This window comes from Cyprinus carpio, chromosome A9, assembly GCF_018340385.1.
Source record: "Cyprinus carpio isolate SPL01 chromosome A9, ASM1834038v1, whole genome shotgun sequence".
NCBI lineage: Eukaryota > Metazoa > Chordata > Actinopteri > Cypriniformes > Cyprinidae > Cyprinus > Cyprinus carpio.
This window is the reverse complement of record NC_056580.1, coordinates 28,993,060-29,015,042: the sequence shown is the minus strand read 5'-3', so window position 1 is coordinate 29,015,042 and position 21,983 is coordinate 28,993,060. Positions and strand designations below refer to the sequence as shown.

The 21,983-nt window shown below is 36.2% G+C and overlaps 1 protein-coding gene across 1 annotated transcript in view; it reads left to right on the top strand.

Moving 5' to 3' along the window:
• LOC109087386 (DNA repair protein RAD50) overlaps positions 1 to 15,184 on the top strand; it is a 30,448-nt gene extending 15,264 nt beyond the window's left edge. The window contains exons 14-25 of the mRNA XM_042764390.1: positions 1,312 to 1,501; positions 1,758 to 1,884; positions 4,638 to 4,831; positions 5,861 to 5,971; positions 6,117 to 6,209; positions 6,298 to 6,411; positions 7,194 to 7,321; positions 7,569 to 7,793; positions 13,651 to 13,736; positions 13,815 to 13,957; positions 14,538 to 14,671; positions 14,788 to 15,184. Coding sequence (XP_042620324.1) covers positions 1,312 to 1,501; positions 1,758 to 1,884; positions 4,638 to 4,831; positions 5,861 to 5,971; positions 6,117 to 6,209; positions 6,298 to 6,411; positions 7,194 to 7,321; positions 7,569 to 7,793; positions 13,651 to 13,736; positions 13,815 to 13,957; positions 14,538 to 14,671; positions 14,788 to 14,974 — 1,732 coding nt within the window. The 3' untranslated portion in view covers positions 14,975 to 15,184. The remainder of the gene's footprint in view (positions 1 to 1,311; positions 1,502 to 1,757; positions 1,885 to 4,637; positions 4,832 to 5,860; positions 5,972 to 6,116; positions 6,210 to 6,297; positions 6,412 to 7,193; positions 7,322 to 7,568; positions 7,794 to 13,650; positions 13,737 to 13,814; positions 13,958 to 14,537; positions 14,672 to 14,787) is intronic.
• The last annotated feature ends 6,799 nt before the right edge of the window (positions 15,185 to 21,983 follow it).

Here is a 21,983-nt window from a genome sequence, read left to right as displayed (position 1 = left end):
ATTCTCTACAGTAGCGTTCAAAACGAAAGTATCTTAACATGAGTATGTAATGTAACGCTTACATTCATTCAGGAGGTTCCAAAAGTGAAACAAGTCTTAATGAATTGAGACACTGACTTTTTTTTTTTTTTTTTTCAAATTTATATATTTTTTAAAGACTAAAGCAATGAACATTTTGCCAAACCACTAATAAATTATTTTGTTTTGTTTCGTTTTCTAATCTTTTTTCTTCAGAATTGTGATAATCGTGATCTCCAATTTATATATAAAAAAACATGATTCTCAATTTATCCAGAATCGTGCAGCTCTAGTTTACATGTTGTTTTATTGCTGCATATAATAGATATATTATATTATGTAGATATATAATAGAAATTTAATTTCATAAAGCACAAGTTGATTTCAAAATGCATCTACATTTTTTGCATTTTGTGTTTTTTCAGTTGAATAAAAGACTATTTCCCCTATATATTTAGCCATTGAGGATTTCTTTAAAAATCTCATCTCGTCTCGTTCTCGTGAACCCAGTCTCGTGTCTCGCATTGTCTCGTGGGATAAGTGTCTCGTCACACCCCTAGTATATATATCCATCCATTCTTAAACTATTAATCACTACATCCATGCATTATCCTACTGCTTTTTGTCCATTTATTTGTCCACCCACCTATTAAGCCCTTCATCCCGCCATCTGTCCACCCACTTATTTACCCCTCATCCATCTAATCATCCATCTTGCACTTCACATATTTATTCATCCATCCTTCACCTATTTATCATTTCATCCATCCATCCATCCATCCTACTTTTTGTCCATCCATTCATCTGTCCACCTAATAACCTCTTCAACCAGACATCTCTCCATCCACTTATTTACCCTTTCATCCATCCATCCATGCTTCGTACTCCATTTTTGTCAATCTATTAACCCTTTCAACCAGCCATCTGTCTGTCATTCTATTTATGCCTTCACCTATCCATCCATCTGTCCACCTGTTTACCTCTTCATCTATCCATCCATCCATTCACCTATTTACTCCCTTCATCCATCCAATCGTTAAGCTATTTACTCCTTCATCCATCCATTCACCTGTCCACCTGTGTATCCATTCACCAATTTACCACTTGATCATGCATCCACTCATCCATCCATTGAATTTTTAACCCTTCATCCATCCATTCATCCAGTCACCTTATTACCCCTTCATACATTTGTCCATTCATCCATCTTTTTACCCCTAAATCTGTCCATCTATCTGTTTACCCTTTGTTCATCCATCTGTTTACTTAACCCTTTATCTCCTGTACTGGTAGGCAGTCCATAGCGGAGCTCCAGGAGAAAGAGCTGCCAGAGCTCAGAAATAAACTCCAGCGTGTGAATCGAGACATTGAGAAGCTGAAAGGAGACACTGAGGAGCAAGAGACACTGCTGGGCACACTGATGTCTGAGGAAGACACAGCTAAGGCCTGTCTGCAGGACATATCACTCATGGATCGCTTTCAGGTCTGAGCTTATTTCCATTCAGTCCAAACACAGAAAATACAAGCCATTTAAATACAGCACATCAGTATAACACAGCATATACTTTGAAGTCTTATTTATTACCTAGAACACTCAGAATAATTCAATGTTTTGATTCTTATTAAATATAGACTGTAGTGCAAATTTATAGAGACTTGCATCTGGAAACAGTATTCAATACGTCATGACTTAACAAGCAGTATCTGTGCATAATCCAAATGTCTCCTATTTTCTGTAGCTTGACCTGAAGGATGTAGAAAGGAAGATTGCTCAACATGCAGCCAGGCTGCAGGGAGTTGACCTCAGCCGCACCATGCAGCAGGTCAGCCAGGAGAAGCAAGAGACCCAACACCGCCTGGACACCAGTATGTTCAGCAGTATATGTAGAATAAAAACTTCTGTGAATCTCAAGTGAATATACAGGTGCTGGTCATATAATTAGAATAAAAAGTTGATTTATTTAACTAATTCCATTCAAAAAGTGAAACTTGTATATTATATTCATTCATTACACACAGACTGATATATTTCAAATGTTTATTTCTTTTAATTTTGATGATTATAACTGACAACTAAGGAAAATCCCAAATTCAGTATCTCAGAAAATTAGAATATAACTTAAGACCAATACAAAAAAAGGATTTTTAAGAAATCTTGGCCAACTGAAAAGTATGAACATGAAAAGTATGAGCATGTACAGTACTCAATAGCGCTCAATACCTTTTGCCTGAATTACTGCAGCAATGCAGCGTGGCATGGAGTCGATCAGTCTGTGGCACTGCTCAGGTGTTATGAGAGCCCAGGTTGCTCTGATAGTGGCCTTCAGCTCTTTTGCATTCTTGGGTCTGGCATATTACATCTTCCTCTTAACAATACCCCACAGATTTTCTATGGGGTTAAGGTAACGCGAGTTTGCTGGCCAATTAAGAACAGGGATACCATGGTCCTTAAACTAGGTACTTGTAGCTCTTGCACTGTGTGCAGGTGCCAAGTCCTGTTAGAAAATGAAATCTGCATCTCCATAAAGTTGGTCAGCAGCAGGAAGCATGAAGTGCTCTAAAACTTCCTGGTATATGGCTGCGTTGACCTTGGACATCAGAAAACACAGTGGACCAATACCAGCAGATGACATGGCACCCCAAACCATCACTGACTGTTGAAACTTTGCACTGGACCTCAAACAACATGGATTGTGTGCCTATCCTCTCTTCCTCCAGACTCTGGGACCCTGATTTCCAAAGGAAATGCAAAATTTACTTTAATCAGAGAACATAACTTTGGACCACTCAGCAGCAGTCCAGTCCTTTTTGTCTTTAGCCCAGGTGAGACACTTCTGATGCTGTCTGTTGTTCAAGAGTGGCTTGACACAAGGAATGCGACAGCTGAAACCCATGTCTTGCATATGTCTGTGCGAAGTGGTTCTTGAAGCACTGGCTCCAGCTGCAGTCCACTCTTTGTGAATCTCCCCCACATTTTTGAATGGGTTTTGTTTCACAATCCTCTCCAGGGTGCAGTTATCCCTATTGCTTGTACACTTTTTTCTATCACATCTTTTCCTTCCCTTCGCCTCTCTATTAATGTGCTTGGACACAGAGCTCTGTGAATAGCCAGCCTCTTTTGCAATGACCTTTTGTGTCTTGCCCTCCTTGTGCAAGGTGTCAATGGTCATCTTTTGGACAACTGTCAATTCAGCAGTCTTCCCCATGATTGAACTAGACTGAGAGACCATTAAAAGGCCTTTGCAGGTGTTTTGAGTTAATTAACTGATTAGAGTGTGGCACCAAGTGTCTTCAATATTGAACCTTTTCACAATATTCTAATTTTCTGAGATACTGAATTTGGGATTTTCCTTAGTTGTCAGTTATAATCATCAAAATTAAAAGAAATAAGCATTTGAAATATATCAGTCTGTGTGTAATGAATGAATATAATATATAAGTTTCACTTTTTGAATGGAATTAGTGAAATAAATCAACTTTTTGATGATATTCTAATTATATGACCAGCACCTGTATACTACCGTTCAAAAGGATCTGTACATTTTTAAATCTTTTATGCTCACCAAGGCTGCATTTGTTTGATAGAAATTAGAACAAAACAGTTATATTGTGAAGTATTATTGCATTTAAAAAAAATAAAAAATTATTTTAATATAAAGTTTAATTTTTTTCTGTGATAGTGGAGATGAATTTTCAGCAGCCATTTACTCTTTCCCTGCCACTGACGAGTTATCTCGTCATTTAGGAGATGACGCTTCCCCGCCAAAGACAAGTTTTTATGGCTTTTCATGTTTTCACTGTTCGGGGGCGCTATTACACATCTTCTGAACGAGTACAACCCCCCAACAAAAACACACATGAACAGGATGGAGAAACTAGCCATCTCTTATGTAAACAGATGCAAATGATAAATAATGCAATCATTAGCAATAGACAGCATATAAATGAAAACTGAATAATGTTATAGAGGGAAATGTTGATCCAGGAAGTGGTACTGTATATGGCCTTGCAAGCTTTGGAGGTGTTGATGGAAGCGATTTACTGGATTTATGCTTTGATAATCATACTGAATATTGTCCAGATGTAGTTTTTGATAAAAATGTGATTTTCTCTTTTTGCTCAAAAATATAAATTTTTATGAAACCTACCTGTATTGAAGTGTTGATAAAAAAGAATGCTTTAAGCAAGAATAAAACTTTTAAGATTGAAAATCATTAAAATCACTGGCGGTGGCTGGCAACTTTTTTTCAAAAATGCTGGTGGGGAAAGAGTAAAAAAAATAAAATAAATTTAGTGTGCATGTTGTTGAACAAAAATATTAATTTCTTTAAAATAAAATTATTGACCCCAAATATTTTAAGCCATGTACATTGTTTTAAACATTTGCCATATGGTTATTTGCTTGGTTTATATACTGTTTATATTGTTATATTAGAGAAAGTGTACAGCTTAGGTACTGTAAATGGCAGCTCAATTCATAAAAGTCATAAAAACTGAATGTATTATTGTCACACCACAGGACTTGTCAACTTCCCAAAGTATTTGATGTAAAATCAGTTCTAATATTTATTAAAACTGTGTGTTCATTTGATGTTTGATTATTTACTTCTTTTGTGTAGCCTGCAGTAAGATCGAGCTGAAGAGGAAACTGATCCAGGACCAGCAGGAGCAGATCCAGGCCTTCAGGAGCAGCGTAAATGAGATTCGTGGAGAAAAGCTCCAGATCTCCAGCAATATGCAGAAACGTCAACAGTTGGAGGAGCAGTGTGTGGAGTTCTCCACTGAGATCCAAACACTACACAGAGACATTCGAGTGAGGAGCGCCCACTCTGCTTTAATGTGCCGTTTTATTCCTAAAGAGAAAAGTTTCATTTCATAGGGTCACTAAACACTGCATCAGTAGCTGACATGAACACCCTCCAGGTCTGACGGGTACGAGCGGGCGGTCAGTCTTTCATGTTTGTCAGTCTGAGCAGTCTGTGTTTCACAGGATGATGAACCAGCAGTTACCGGCTGTATTGCATTGCAGTATACTGTTCCCACAGTGTCAGCTACAGATGCAGCATTGAGTAACCAGTTACGTTTGTAACCTTGGTTCCCTGAGTATTAAGGGCAAGGTGATGCATAGCTTGCCATACTCCTCAGTATGTACTGCTTCCTTAGGCTTCCTTTGTAGAGAATTCTGAGAAGTGTTGGCGCACAATTGTCCTTTTGAGGCACATGCCCTATTCACCCAGTAAATTACCCTAAAATTACAAGAATCGGGCACAAACATGATTTTCACACAAGCAACAACCGTTCATCATTTTACTGTTAAGACACAATTCACATCAGTACCACCCTGACATAGAATCTCTTTTTCTACTCCGTCTACTCATACAAACACCCTGAAACTATACACTGCAATTTGTTAAAAGTAAAACTGTAATTCACGAAAGTAATGATGATTGTCATATACTGTACACTACCATTCAAAAGTTTATGGAAATTAATACTTTACTCAGCAACAATGCATTAAAAAGGAACAGACTTTTACATTGTTACAAAGAAATCCATTTAAAATAAATTGTTGAAAAACATTATTACAGTTTACACAAAAACGGCTGTTTTCAAAATTGCTAAAAAGAAGAAATGTTTCTTGAGATTAGCATATTAGGCTGGAGTAGTGATACTGAAAATTTAGGTTTTTCCATCACAGGAATAACTTACATTTTAAAATATTTATATAAAATATTTAATATTTCGCCAAATAAATTGGCAAGCATAAGATAATTATTTAAAAAACAGAACCCCGACTTTTGAATCGTAGTGCAGTGTTCATCATGTTTTGTCTGTTTGTTAGGATGCAAAGGAGCAGGTGTCTCCTCTAGCTGCCACTCTGGAGAAGCTCCAGCAGGAGAAACAGGACCTTGCTGAGCGCAGGAGACAGAAACAGGAGGAAGGACAGGAAAAGGTGTTGGTTAATTTGTTTTTGCATTAGTGTTTTATGTTTCATCCAACTTGTAAATTTACCACAATGTACTACATCAGAGGTTGTGGATATTGATGAAGTCATTGCTGATCATCAGAGTTGACTAAAGCTTTATACTTTCTTTTAGATAAACGGAATCAAGGAAAAAGTTAAAAACGTGACCCTCCTTGAAAGAGAGATTACCAAGTACATAGAAGAGGGCAAGGACAGCTACAAAGAGGTACAGTAAATTTATGTGTTTAGCTCTCATTTCCTGTATGCAATTTATTTTTCCATTTATTTTCTTGTTTACTTTTTGATTTCTTTAGCAAAAAGAAACTGAGCTACAAGAGGTGGATAAACAACTACACGAGGCTGAAAAACAGCGAGAGAAGATCAATAAAGACATTGGCAACATTCGACAAGATATTGATACTCAGAAGGTGCCAAGCAAAGCTTGCAGTGATTTTGCTTTTGTTGTTGCATATGCCTATGTTTTGGTGTTTATACTTCTAATACTGTGCTCATTTACACATCAAAAGTGCTGAAAAACTAATCACCAAAAACTAATCCCATGCAGCTAACAGAATTCCGAGAGATCGAAATTTCAGTGAATTGTCTTTGAAATAAATTTATAGTAATATTCACACCTGTGAAGTTAGGTGACTGATGTCATGTACAGTGTCCAAAAGTATAAATCTCGGATTTAAAATCGCATTTAAAAGTTTAGAAAAAGTTAAAACAGAAATGTTTAATGTAAGATTAAGAAACATTTAATATTGAAAAGCAGACTGGATCATCAGTCAGTCAGGATACGGTGTGTTTACACTTGGCAACATCAAATGGCTTCTCTATCTGGATAACCAATTGGATCTGTCTTTCCTGCGCCGTATTTAAATAAGTCTGCAGAGGATAGCTGAGATCCGATCACTTGTCTTTTCAATGTGTGGACAACATCCGGATACAGGTCACATGTTAATGCCAAGTGTAAATGCAGCCATCAAGTGAGCATATTGAACAGTTGTAACATCAGAATCTTCTGACTTCTAAATTATTAAAACAGTTGTCGGCTGCTAATTTGAAATGATACAGTACTAACTGATTAATCATCTGACACCACTTGTCTGAATGCATATTCTATTGCAATATACTTTCTTTCTTTCCCCCCAAAATGATGCATATGGCTTTCTATTTTATTTGTGGTTATATGATTGGTTTTTAACAGGTTCAAGAGCGCTGGCTACAGGACAACTTGACTTTACGAAAGCGTATGGAGGAGCTGAAAGAGGTGTCCAGGAAGCGTGAAGACTTGGTCAAGGAGATGGGCAACATGCAAGTTCTGCAACTGCGCAAGTATGAGATCAAATGTTATAGCTACCAAGTACCATTTAGGAAGTCCTGACAATATTTGACACACTTTCTGAAGCTCAGAAGACTTAAAAGTGCAGAATATGCTATATAGTTACCGTAACTCCAGGTGAATCCATCTCACTAACTCTGAATTACTTAACTGTGAACTAGTTTGCATAGATCTTTACTAAGTGTGCGAGGGGACATCAAATTAATGTGCAAATTAAAAAGTCTATCTTCTGTTGTCAAGTGAGCGGCGAGAAGTGGAACGAAAGTTGGAGGACCTAAAAAAGAACCGCAGTGTGGCTCTCGGTCGACAGAAAGGCTACGAAGACGAGATCCTCCGTTTTCGTAAAGAGCTCAGTGAGGATCAATATTGCCGGGCCGAGGATCTCTACAGAGACCAAATGATTGTGATGAGAACAACAGAGTTGGCCAATAAGGACCTGGACATCTACTATAAAGCCCTAGACCAGTAAGTAGGTTTTGTTATCAGGGGTTTTCTGAAGGGTAGTTTCAGGTAGCGGTTTGTCAGAGTGTGTAGGTTTGGTTTTGATGTGGTTAAGCAGACAGTAAGCAGCAGTAATCAGCAACAGGCCATTGCACACTGTTATCTAAACTAAAGGAAACTCTGACTCAGACTTTTAGCCCTAATGATGCAGTTGAATCATCACTAACTGGTGGGCTTCATCAAAGGGACTCCCCAAAAACAGGATAAAATACTTACTCATAGCAACTGTTGTAACCACAGTCATTTTGCCATCTTTAGGTGTTGACAGTATAAGAAAAAAATTATATTGCAATAAATACAAAATTAGGTCCAAAACAATGTATTATAAAGTATAAACATTTTTATTAATTTATTGTTTATTATTTTTGTATTTATTTATTATTCAGAAACTACTGAAAATTGTTTAACATTATTTTATACAAAGTGATTTACATGAGAAACATAGTGATTTTTCATACATGCATGAACAATACTCGCAGTACTGAAATCAGGGCTTGCAAAATTTCACAATCCCTGGTAGCCCTTTGGGCAGACACTCTTCAGAGCTTGGCAGCCCAAAATTAATTTTAACTAGCCCGAATACAAACAAAAGTACAAATTTTTAATGTAGAAAATTAGGAGTCAAAACGTCAGTCAGTCTTCTTATCAACCCGCCAGTTCACATTTACAACTGCGTGTTTGTTGTGTATAAATCTGGGTCGATTTTCACATAGACAAAAACAGCAGACAGGCTTATTGAAAATGCATATTCATTTTCTGCCAGCATGTGGCACATCTGGAATGGCAAAAATATAGCAGTTTCCCCAGTAATGGCAGTACATAGTGCTCCGCTTTTAAATGCTACCTCTTCAGGCATTGCAGGCAAGATGAAATGAAAATACTATTGAAACTTTTCTCAAGGTAGTCAGTTCCCTTCAGAGATACATTAATATAAAAACACTCTCACTGTGTTTTGACTTTTAGAGGTGCAGTGCTCATATTTACTAAAAGAAATCCTTTTGAAGTTGAATCAACACATTAAAACATATCAAATTTCTTGTCTGTCTGTCCCAAATTTAAAACCTCTTGAAATAATAAGAGTTTTGTTATACCATTTTAAGCTAATTAAGAATTTGAATGGCCTTATATTTGACAAATCTCCCTGACAAATAAAAACAGACTTGGTAGTCTGGTCAAAGTGGCGAGCAAGATTTCCAGGAGAAGTCAGGCTCAACTTGGGGAGTTATACATAAGACAGGTGCAGAGGAAAGCTAGAGTCATAGCTCATTCACAGGATCATCCCCTTAGAACAGAGTTTGAGCTTTTGCCCTCTGAGCGACGTTATCGAGTTCCTAGCTGCAGAACAAAGAGGATGCAAATATCTTTTATTCCGTCAGCTGTGAGGCACCTTAATGGCACTTAGCACTTTGTTATAACTTGCACAAGTTGCATTTTTGCACTTGATCTGTCCTGTATTTTATTTATTTATTTATTTGCACATTATGTACATTGGGCGTTATTGTGAATTCCTTCTCTGCTGGTTGGTCTTGTTGGTGAGTGTTGTTGTATGTTTATGTGTTTTATGTGGAGCATTTGCTGCAAATCCAATTTCCCCTTGTGGGACAATAAAGGTACTTTGACTTTGACTTTGATGCATTTTGGTAGTTTAATTGGAAGACACAATAGGTCCGGGACGTTGGGCTAGCAAATTTGTTACCCCTGTGAAATACTTAGTAAATCTATACCACTAAAGATGCTGTAAAGTAAATTAAAGAAGATATCATGTTTTTTTTTTTTTTTTTTTTAGGAAATTCCTTTGATTGGTAGTTTAAATGCTGATTGAAGAAGCATGTCTTCAGCTCAGCTGTTTCTTAAAGGTCTCAGAGGACCAGAGAGATTTAAGATTCAGCGATGTGAATTTTTACCACTTTATCGTGGAACCTTCAGGTACCACTCACTGACTGTAGTGCACTAGAGGGATCATTATATGGGAGGAAGGTGCTGTTCCAATTACAGTTGTGAAGCCTTGAAATTAACAGAGGCAACTATAGGAAACCAGTGGAGTGAAACCAAAAGGGGTGTGAGATGAGCACTTTTTGGTTGATTGAGTATCAACAATTATCCAGGTCTAGTTTATATGATATGTCTGAAAGGCATGCAGACATACCAGCTTAGATGGTGGTGTTGTCAAATTAGAATTACAGATAAGAGTTATGCATGGAGTTTGTGTATATTGAGAATAGGACAGGACCAAATACCGAACCCTGAAGAACCCCAGTGGTTAGCTGATGGACTTCCCTCAAGGAAGATTAAAAAAAGGAAATTACTTGTAGTAAAAGCTGTGTTGGAGATTTGTGATTGTGGGTAAAAGTGCTAGAGAAATATATTTTGAAAGATGTAGGTAAATAAAATGTAAACGACAGCTGTAAAGAATTTTGAATCTGTCTTTTTTTGTCATTTTTACACACATAAGGGGTTTTTCACACCGGAACCTTTTCGTAGTTCCTAGAACTATTGGTGGAAGTACCCTTTTTTGGTATGGTCGCTAGGAAACTAGGAAAGTATTTATTTCTAGGTACTCTAGAAACTTAATTAGCTACTTCAAAGCAGGGTCTAACAGTTCTATAGGAACTATCAGTGGAGCGAGTGTATGCTGACTCGCCAAATGCACGCAAAACACCGGTTACCCAGCAAATTTAAAAAGTCATGTAAAAATATTTACTCCACAAACTTAGAAAACAGCAATAACACCGTTTACCTGTTGTCTGCAGTATTTTCTTTTTTTCAGCCTCGATAACACTGAAAGTTGTCATAGAAAGTTTTGTCTATTAGCCCAGCTTTTTTGCTCTTTCAGTCACATAAATTGTTTCCATTCCATCTCTGTTATCATGAAACCCACGACACAAAACAAAAGCAGCTTTGATCACAGCATCCTTCATTCGCCTGATGTTGATGTTTGTAAATGCAGTGAATAAAGACATTGCTGTACTGAAACTGAATTCAGTTACTTGTGGAACTATACTGGTTCTGATAAAATTCTAATGCTGTTTTTCCACCGAGGACATAGGGAAGCCAGAAATGTATTTAAATATACTAAAAATGTACATTTATTTAAACTACTTTATTGTTCAAGTTAGAGTTTCAGTGGTGTGAGTGGGTTCAAGAGGTGATGAACAACAGACTTGAAGTCACATTACACCATATGAACATCCTGGCTTCTGAATAAATATAGCGGTAAGAGTTAATATCCAAACCACAGTCAGAATGATGTTGCTGGTTTCTCATGGAGGAAGTCTTAAGTCTTCATCATTGGTTTAGATCAGTATCGTTCTGGCGTTCACAGAAGTTACATCAGCAGGTCTGTGGGTGTCTAAATCACTCTGGCATCATCTAAAGTGTGGAGGTGTTATTCTTACTTTTTTCTGATAATCTTCAATTTCTTATGTTTAAAGGTTTGAATGTTTTTCTTTGCACAATAATACAGTTGTCAGTATAGTAAAGATCAGTGTGATCGATGACTGTTTTGGACTTTAATCAGAATGCACCAGAAATGTGCCAAATTGTGCAACACTCTTAAAAACCACAATATATATTTACAAGGTTTCAGGGTTTGTCACGTGGCTTGTAGCAAACTCTTGGATGTGGCCTGTCATTGAATGAAAATCAGTTTCTGTTTTCAGATTTGTTTTGGGGAAATTACAGTAAATATTGCATAAAATAACTGATTTTATCCCTATTTTGGTTAACCATCCACTACATTTAATGTGTCTATTTATAAGCACATCCAAGTAAGATAAATTCATTGTATTGTACAAAGTACTTTTAGCCACTTGATGATCTTTTGCAATTGACAGGATTAGTTTGCCTTATTTATTTAGTTATATTCCACGAGCCCTTTACAGTTTTTACAACAAATGGACCTTTGTATGCAAGATAGCAAATGAAACATAAAAGGCCCAGACATATACACAGAATTGCACACTGCATGTCTCTCTTGAGCATCATCATTATTGTGCAGCATAAGCCAAGAGCAGAACTTAAACGCAGAACTACACTGCACATTGGCACTGGTTGGTCTGGGTAAGCTAGTCTGTTTGGTTCTGGTCCTCACCGACCCTGGCATTAGACGGGTAATACACAGAAACATTCCTTCCTTCTGAAATGGATAGTTGTATTTAGGATTTTGAATATTCAAGCATTCCAAAATATGTGACCCTGGACCACAAAACAGTTTTAAGTCGCTGGGGTATATTTGTAGCAATAGCCAAGAATTCATTGTATGGGTCAAAATTATTGATTTTTCTTTTATGCCAAAAATCATTAGGATATTAAATAAAGATCATGTTCCATGAAAATATTTAGTACATTTCCTACTGTAAATTTATTGAAACTTAATTTTAGATTAGTAATGTGCATTGCTAAGAACTTCACTAAGAACTTTCAAGAAACTTTAAAGGCGATTTTCTCAATATTTAGATTTTTTTTGCACCATCAGATTCCAGATTTTCAAATAGTTGCATCTCAGCCAAATATTGTCCTATCATAACAAACAATACATCAATGGAAAGCTTATTTATTTAGCTTTCAGGATGTATAAATCTCAATTTTGAAAAATTGACCCTTATGACTGGTTTTGTGGTCCAGGTTCACATATCTTCTAGGTATCTTCTCTGACCATTTAACAACATATAATGGTCAACCAATGGTTCATCAAAGCCAAACCAAACCTATAGTCTCTATAACTGCTTGCCAGATATAGGTGCTTCAAAGATTGATTGTCTGAGAATCAGGATGACGTCACTTATCAAATTTTCTACAGCTGTGTGCTTCAGACAGACACACTGTACATGGACAGCTGTCCAAAGAACTCTGCTTTCTAGGCTTCTGATTGAGTGCAGCCTGGTGAAGCAGTTTTCTTCTGATGTAGTACTGCGTCTGACATTAAACCTGTTGACCCGTTCTTCTCACCATGATACCATCATCGCTGCTTGTGCAGAGTAGAGGAAGTGTGGCAATCTGATAGGACACACCATGCTTAGCTGCAAGATTTCATCTAATATCAGTTCTAATAAATAGTTTTTTTTATAAAAACCTCTTACGGTCAAAATAGCGTTTTACAAGTTTCTCAGATTTAGTACTCTAACAGATAGTTCTAATAAATCAGTTAAATCTTTCTTCATTTGCTTTTATTGCCACTGTATTATTTTGAAAACATACATGCATAGGATAAACTAATTATATATGGAAATACCAATAAATAAGGAAACCGCAATAGATTAACAGGAAGGTTTTGGGGGGTTTTTTGCTAACATGTTTGCTAGACACGAGTGGTTCATATGTTCAGCTTTGCATTTTGTTGTTGTATTGCTTTATATTGTATGTATTACATATGCACTGAAATTAAAATTCTACTGATATCAATAAGATGTTTAAAATGGATTAGTATACATAGAAAATAACATCAAGTATTAATATACATAAATATTAGTATACATATACACAACATCAAGATTAATAAATGCTATAAATGTATATTTTAGTTCATAATGCTTAATGCATTAAACTAAATCTAAATTATTTCCCAATTTCATTATGATTTTGTCTAAATAATATTTTTTTATTTATTATTAATATTAATTCTTATTAATAATTATAAAATACTAGAAACTCTTATCAGTCAGATTAAATGACAGAATTATTTTAAGTGAATTTAAGCGTTTTAGTGTTATTACAGTTTGAAAAAAAAATCCCATGTTGAGATTTGCTGAAGATTACAGTTTTTGAAGATTTACTTGGAGTTTTAGATAGTGGCAAAGGTATTTTGTTTATTTATTCATTACAGAACAATAATGAAGTTTCACAGCATGAAGATGGAGGAGATTAATAAAATCATCAGAGATTTATGGCGGAGCACATACAGAGGACAAGGTCTGCCTTCATATATCCCATGATTCTTTCTTTAAACACAAATATATTGTTGTTTACACGTCTCCTGATCTCTCACAGACATCGAGTATGTGGAGATACGCTCTGATGTGGATGAGAACACCTCCGCCGGCCTGAAAAGAAGGACCTATAACTATAGAGTGGTAATGGTCAAAGGAGACACTGCTTTGGACATGCGTGGACGGTGCAGTGCTGGACAAAAGGTCAAAAAGCCACAACATGCATCATGCATTTCTCTAGAAAAATGCATAGTATGTTTGTGTGCTCTTACCACTCCATTGAAGAGTTCTTTTTTAAGGTCACTCTTAGAATCGCCCCTGGGTCCCAATCAAATGTAATATACATTAATTAATTAATGCATATTTAACCCCTTAACTGTCACTTACATTTTTGAACATAGACTTAAAAGTGCATGATCCAAAGTAACATAAATTTATATAATGCATGAATGAAAACATTTTGTAACATGATATTGATGTACCATTTTCGTAAACTTAGGCGTCCCACAAGAGGGGACAGGTGACAGTTAAGAGGTTAATGAAAACATTATCTATGCAGTACACACACATTATCTGTTGACAAATTTGTCATTAGATTTTGGAGATGAGAAGAGGATGCTGACACTTCTTTTAGTCAAACCACACCTGGCTCATGGTTTTATTGGTTGATAAATCAAACTGTTAGTAGATCGGAGTGTGTAACTGCAAAATAAAAGCAAAGTCTATTTTTATTAATTCCAATAAAATGTTTGTGATCTTTGGTTTCCTGCGTGTTTGTCTGCAGGTCCTTGCCTCTCTCATAATACGGTTGGCTCTGGCTGAGACCTTTTGTCTGAACTGTGGGATTCTGGCTCTGGATGAGCCCACCACCAACCTAGACAGAGAGAATATAGAGTCTTTGGCACACGCACTGGTGGAGTAAGTTTTTATTAAAAAAGAAAATACAGCCAGCCTTTAAACAGGAAACTTAGTCTATTTATAGCTGGAGGAACAAGACAAAACAACAACTTTTATTACTTTTGGTTTCTTTGCAGGATAATTAAGAGTCGCTCTCGTCAACGCAACTTCCAGCTCCTTGTTATCACCCACGACGAGGATTTTGTGGAGCTCCTGGGACGATCCAACTATGTGGAGCATTTCTACAGGATCAGGAAGAACCAGGACCAGTGCTCAGAGATCACCAAGTGTAACATTAACACTCTGAACTCCTACCTGCACTGATGCATCAGATCAGATGAGGGAAGAAAGACTGTTAGTCTACAGAGGTGACGGAATCAAAGTTCAGTTCTTGGACAGTTGTTAAGCATGATCTAAACAAGGCTTATCAGCCTCCCTGCACCTGTCTACTCAAAGTGTTTGTTGGCCGCCTTGTTCATTTAGTTGACTTCTTTCAGAAATATATGTACATTAAAAAATTAATTCTGATTCTAATTTCTTTTATTTCATGATCTGTTATGTTGGCAATTCAAAAAGTATTTGGACTAGTGCTGCTGATTGATTAAAATAATTAAACATAATCAATCACATTCAGTTATTAATTAATGTAAAACAATATTCACAAAAATCCTAACCATATTTAAATCTCAGCCCTGGCACCAAACACATCATATAATAATTCTATAATTTGGGGGAAACACGTAGCTACTTTAGGATGTGCAAAAACAGATGCTTTGTTAATTGCATTATTATTATTATTAATGCATTATTATTATTTAATGCATTAATTTAAACAGCAAATATTAGTCACAATTAATTTCCCAATTCTAAATTGGATACTTTAAAAATGTTGTAAAAAAACATCCTCACATAATATATCAAAAGATCAACCCAAGTTAGATTTATTTTAAAGAAATAATCTAGTGTTTTGCAGTAAGTTTTGAATGTTAAAATGATACATATATTGTGAGGAATTATTTAAATATTGTCTTTTTTTAATTAATGTCTAGCATCAGATGTTCGTGGAACATGTCCATAGTTAAAGAGATGAACTACATCTGTTGTTATTCTGCTAGGACATGAGGGCAAAAATAAATTCAGTATTAAAAAAAAAATAGTTTAGGTAATAAAAATGACTCTGAAAAGATATTATTTAGTTTGATCATTTTTAAGCAATGAAATCCACACATACATTAAGTGTGAATTTTATGAGACTCACCCATGTGTCATCAGAGGGAATACTTGCCATATATATTCTTCTAAAATTAGCTTTAACATTTAAGTTCAGCCAACCAACATCTTCAAACATTGTTGATCACCGGACATCTGCTGCCGTCATCAGTGACTAATGCATCTCCAGTGTATCGATGCAACTGCAAGAACAAACACATGCAGATTCGCTGCAAAAGCTATCAGTATTGATCGTTTGATTTTGCAGTATTGAAACTTATTTGCTCAAGCAGGCAAATACAGTGAAGATGTAGCCTTCAGCACCCCATCTAGAGGCCTGTTACCCAAAAATCATTATGATCTTTCTTGGCAGTTTGTCAGTGTCAGTTCCAGGAAATCAGGACAATATGACAAATTATCAACCACATCTCAATCAAGATAATCAGTGGGCCGTTATCAGCCAATGAACGAAGCTTAGCTTACGATGCAAAAAGGAAGCTTGGTAGCCAAGTCTTGCCTTTCTGAGAGTATATATACACAGCATTCAGCAGCGGTGGAATCAGGTACCTCTGGATTTAGACAACCAAAGTCTTGAGAAACCCAAGCAGACAGACAAGATGAAGACTATACTACTGCTCGCTTTCGCTGTCTTGGTCTCCAGCACTCCTGTGGAAAACAGAGATAAGAAATTATTGGGAGAGCTTATTGATGAGCTGAAAAGAGAAGTGAAAAGATTTTCAAATGATACCACGGTAAGGTTAAACAAAGTAAGTGTAGTAACTAGTATAGTAACTGCAGTAAGCCAAAACGGTCTGTACTTTAATTTACAAAGTAGAATGTGACTGCAATATTCATTTTATCTGTTATTTCTAGAAAATCTTCCTGGCACAACTGGAAATGAATGGCTGTAAGGTGAGATGATACACAGATTTTTATTGACTCGTTAGAATAATAAGATAGTATATTAATATCTGGGTGTCTTTTAAGTGCTTTATTGGGTTTGTTCACTTTTGTTGCTCTCCTATGTGGTAACATTTGAGGCTGAGGCACAAAATATTTTCCTGCTGTGAATTTTACATTTTTGTCAGTGCTTTTTTATTTATTTTTTAATGCTAACAATGCAAACTAGTGTTACCTGTGATTTCAATATCTTTGCAGGGTGAGTTTTTCTGCCAGGCTGAGCAAGAACTGAAAGACAAGGTTTCTGGGCTGTCTGGTGCCAAATTTGAGCATTTCCGTACTGACAAGAAACTAATGAGGAATTTAAACGAGTATAACAAGCGCCATATGGTAAGTTGAACTCTGGAACTTGATGTTTTCTCTATATGATACCACTGTCCTATTTGAGAAGAATAACCATGACATTTACTTTATTTCAGGAAACCTGCAAACCTGCTGATAAAGACCAAGAAATCCTTCTCCATGAATTCTTGGAAAAACTCTTGACATGTGCTCAGCATGCATACAGCCAACCCAAGTAAAATTAATTTATGAAGGATCAAAATTATTATTTTTTTTTCTTTTTGAGAGTATAATTTTGTTTACATTGTCTGTAGCAGTATGGAATTTTGTACCTGAAATAAATTTACATAAATATAATTTTTCAATCTTAAATATGGTCTGATGTTTTACAGTACACATTTTGTGCAGTATTTCTGTGAAGTGACCTAAAAGAACTTTTCAGTGAAGCGGTGAGTGCGCACAACTATGTGATGCATTTTTTAGAAAAAAAACCCATGATGCATGTAGCACATGTCAAACTTCTGTCCTGCAGAGTGTAGCTCCAAAACACCTGCCTGGAAGTTTCTAGTAATCCTAAAGACCTTGATTAGCTAGTCCAAGTGTGTTTAATTACAGTTGGAGCTAAACTCTGCAGGACAGTGGCTCTTCAGGAGCTGAATTTGATACGCCTGATGTAGTGGCTTCTTGACCTTTTGTCCAGCACTCCAGCATCCACACATCCAAAGCAGTGTCTCCTTTAACCATTACCACTTTGTATATACTGAACAAAATTATAAACGCAACACTTTTGTTTTTGCCCCCATTTTTTTATGAGCTGAACTCAAAGATCTAAGACTTTTTTCTATGTACACAAAAAGCCAATTTCCCTCAAATATTGTTCACATATCTGTCTAAATCTGTGTTAGTGAGCACTTCTCCTTTGCCCAAATAAACCATCCACCTCACAGGTGTGGCATATCAAGATGCTGATTAGACAACATGATTATTGCACAGGTGTGCCTTAGGTTGGCCACAATAAAAGGCCACTCTAAAATGTGCATGTTGGAATGTTGGCCCACTCCTCCTCAATGGCTGTGTGAAGTTGCTGGATATTGGCAGGAACTGGAACACACTGTCGTATACGCAGATCCAGAGCATCCCAAACATGCTCAATGGGTGACATGTCCGGTGAGTATGCTGGCCATGCAAGAACTGGGATGTTTTCAGCTTCTAGGAATTGTGTACAGATCCTTGCAACATGGGGCTGTGCATTATCATGCTGCAACATGAGGTGATGGTTGTGGATGAATGGCACAGCAATGGGCCTCAGGATCTCATCACAGTATCTCTGTGCATTCAAAATGCCATCAATAAAATGCACCTATGTTCATTGTCCATAACATATGCCTGCCCATACCATAACCCCACCACCACCATGGGCCACTCGATCCACAATGTTGACATCAGCAAACCGCTCACCCACACGATGCCAAACACGCTGTCTGCCATCTGCCCTGTACAGTGAAAACCGGGATTCATCCGTGAAGAGAACACTTCTCCAAAGTGCCAGATGCCATCGAATGTAAGCATTTGCCCACTCAGGTCTGTTATGATGACGAACTGCAAAACAATTTTTGCAGCAGCTGTCCGGGAAGCTGGTCTCAGATGATCTTGGAGGTGAAGATGCTGGATGTGGAGGTCCTGGGCTGGTGTGGTTACACGTGGTCTGCGGTTATGAAGCCGGTTGGATGTACTGCCAAATTCTCTGAAATGCCTTTGGAGATGGCTTATGGTAGAGAAATGAACATTCAGTTCACGGGCAACAGCTCTGGTGGACATTCCTGCAGTCAGCATGGCAATTGCACACTCCCTAAAACTTGCGAAATCTGTGGCATTATGCTGTGTGATAAAACTGCACATTTTAGAGTGGCCTTTTATTGTGGCCAGCCTAAGGCACACCTGTGCAATAATCATGCTGTCTAATCAGCATCTTGATATGTCACACCTGTAAGGTGGATGGATTATCTCGGCAAAGGAGAAGTGCTCACTAACAAAAATGTAGACAGATTTGTGAACAATATTTGAGAGAAATAGGACTTTTGTGTACATGAAGTCTTAGATCTTAAAGTTCAACTCATGAAAACTGGGGGCAAAAACAAGTGTTGTGTTTATAATTTTGTTCAGTGTAGTTGTAGGTCCTTATTTTCGTTTACCTCAGGAAGTGAAAAACAGATGTTAATTTTGTTTTTTATTTTAATGCATTAATCAGCAAATGTTAATCACAGATATTAACATTATTTTTCCAGCTCAATTTGAATATTAAAAACGTATGATGTCTTCAAATAATATATCAAAAGATCAAACCTAGTTGTATTTATTTTAAAGTTCATTTTAAAAATTACAGTAGGTAGACATCCAAAACGTCACTTCTACCGCCGCTCGTACCGCCGCCGCGGCGTCTGCAAAGTGCATTTGTAGCTTTTGACCGCTGAGTGGCGCTTTAATCACAAGTTTTCAAACAAGCGCATCAAAGCACATTTTCGCAAATAGACGTCAGTTTTGCCTCTCTGATGTGTTACATTTGACGGCCGCAGTCAGGGAAAATGAAAGAAAAAACACTATAGTTAAAAATATTTAATATTCACTGATGAAAGTTTGGTAATTATGAAGTTATGTGCATTTCTTAGAACGAATTCAAGCAGGATAAATGTCAAGCCTGTGCCTGAGCCTGTGCTTATATTTTCTCTAAGCTACACAGTATTACACCATATTTTAGATTTGACACATTTAATAGGTGTGCAGTATTATTTATATAATATGAATTATGTGTTATATTATTCAAAAGAAATTGTGGTTTACTTTGCATCAGAGCATTAAAAGTGGTAGCCTATTTTAGTGAGCTAGGCTACATGGATTTATATGCAAAATGTCAATATTCTCATATATTAGGCCTATATTTTAATTTATATTTTAAAATTCCTTTAATAAAACAACATGCATTTTTGTTATTCGTTAACTGTCCTTTATTTTGACAGACAACTTCTTGGGAAAATATATTTGTCTGTAAGAAATTGTTGCTCGTTTTATAAATTATTTTCTTTTAGTAAAACGTGAGGCACTGTATAATTTCGTTCCCATTATTTAGGCCTGATTAAAACAAGAAACGAATAAATTAAACCTGCACAATTTAGCTAAATCATTGAAATTCTAAAGAATGGACGGATTAATAAAACGTCCTCACGATTAAACTCAAGTTCTCTCATTATAATCACCAAACTGCAAATGATGTAAAAAAAAAAAAAAAAAAAAGAGCTTCATTAATAGACAACTTCAGTGATTTTAAAGGGAGCCGCCGTTACTTGCTTACATAGAATTTAAGTAAAAAAAAAAAATTGCAGCCGCATTTAAATGCAGGTGTGTAAAATGTCTGCGTGCAAGATTTGCGCGGCGCGAGTGATGCTGAGTGCATGCGCAGCATTTATTCTTATTTGTTTTATCTTCACTACAAATCTTGTTTGGTTTTATTTTGGATAATTGCATGTAAAAAATAATTTACGTTGTAATGCATATGCAAAATGTGAATAACTATTCATATTTAAGTGTTTGTGCCAAAATTATTAATGCGCATGCAGGACAGGGAGGCGCCCTCTAGAACACTTGAATTTTTTCCTGATAATGAATTAACTTAAAATTGTGGTGTCTCACATACATGAGAAATATATCTACAGAAAGCTTGAAATGTCTTTTAAACGAATCAATTCAGAACGAAAGCATTGTGTAATCTGTGAAGGTTGTATGTCTCTTTAAAGGCGCGTCCATGTGGAGAGAGGCAGCACTGTGAATTTCATCTTGCAGCCGACAAGAAAACATTTGTTTATTAATAAATAATTAAAATGTCTCCTTTTTTTTACAATTATTGGGCTACTTCTGCCTGTGCTTTGGGGCAAACTTAATGCATGTGGCTTGAGCGCGAAATATATTAAGGCTCATTATGGATTATAGATGTAAATGTAATATAATCCTGCGATTAGTTGAATAATGACAAATGAACGACTAGTAACTAGAAAAATCTTACATGGGAGGCAGACCTATTAAATAGCCTCTAGACATCTCTGTTAAAGTTTTTAAAGCATTTTATACGCGTTTGCATAAATTCTTCTTTCAGAACGGTCTGTAATGGAGAGATGCCTTAACACTGATTTTTCCTCTGAAACACAAAAACGAAAATTGAAATAAAATTGATTTTTTTTTTTGAGAATGGCCAACCCTTCTCTGCAGAGATTGTTGCTTCTGGTTTGTGCATTGTAAATAGGCTAAAAAAAAATAAAAAAAAAATAAAATAATTAATAATAATAATAATGTTCCAAAAAGTTTTTTTGTCATGTCTGTAACGCATGTGTATTCCCAAATCTAAAAAAGCCTATAAAACATCATAGACGGATCATACTGATGTCTGGACTGCTCTGGATGTCGTTTGCGTATTTATTTATTTTATTGAGTTAAGGCAACTTCCTCTGAAGTTATAATAACTAATAAACTATATTGCTATACATTAGTCAACATTTGTATGGGATTATTATCCTGCCATGATTCAAAACTGAAAATAAAGTTCTGAAAGGTTGAAACTAAGTGTTCGAAAGCTCAAAAATCTTACAAAAAAAAGTTTTGCAAGATCGAAAAATAAGATTTGCAAGCTTGCAAAATGTAAAAAAATAAAAATATCTCTGCAAACATTATGTTGTTTTTGAGATTTCCTTCTTCAGAACTGCAAAAAAATTTTTTACGATGTTGCGCAAAGAATTTTTCAGATTTTCAAATTTGTCAGTGTTCTCCCACTGTATTAGTTTGTTTTCCAGGTTTGAAACCTTGTAAATGGTGATCTGAAAACTGGAGTGCGAATGTG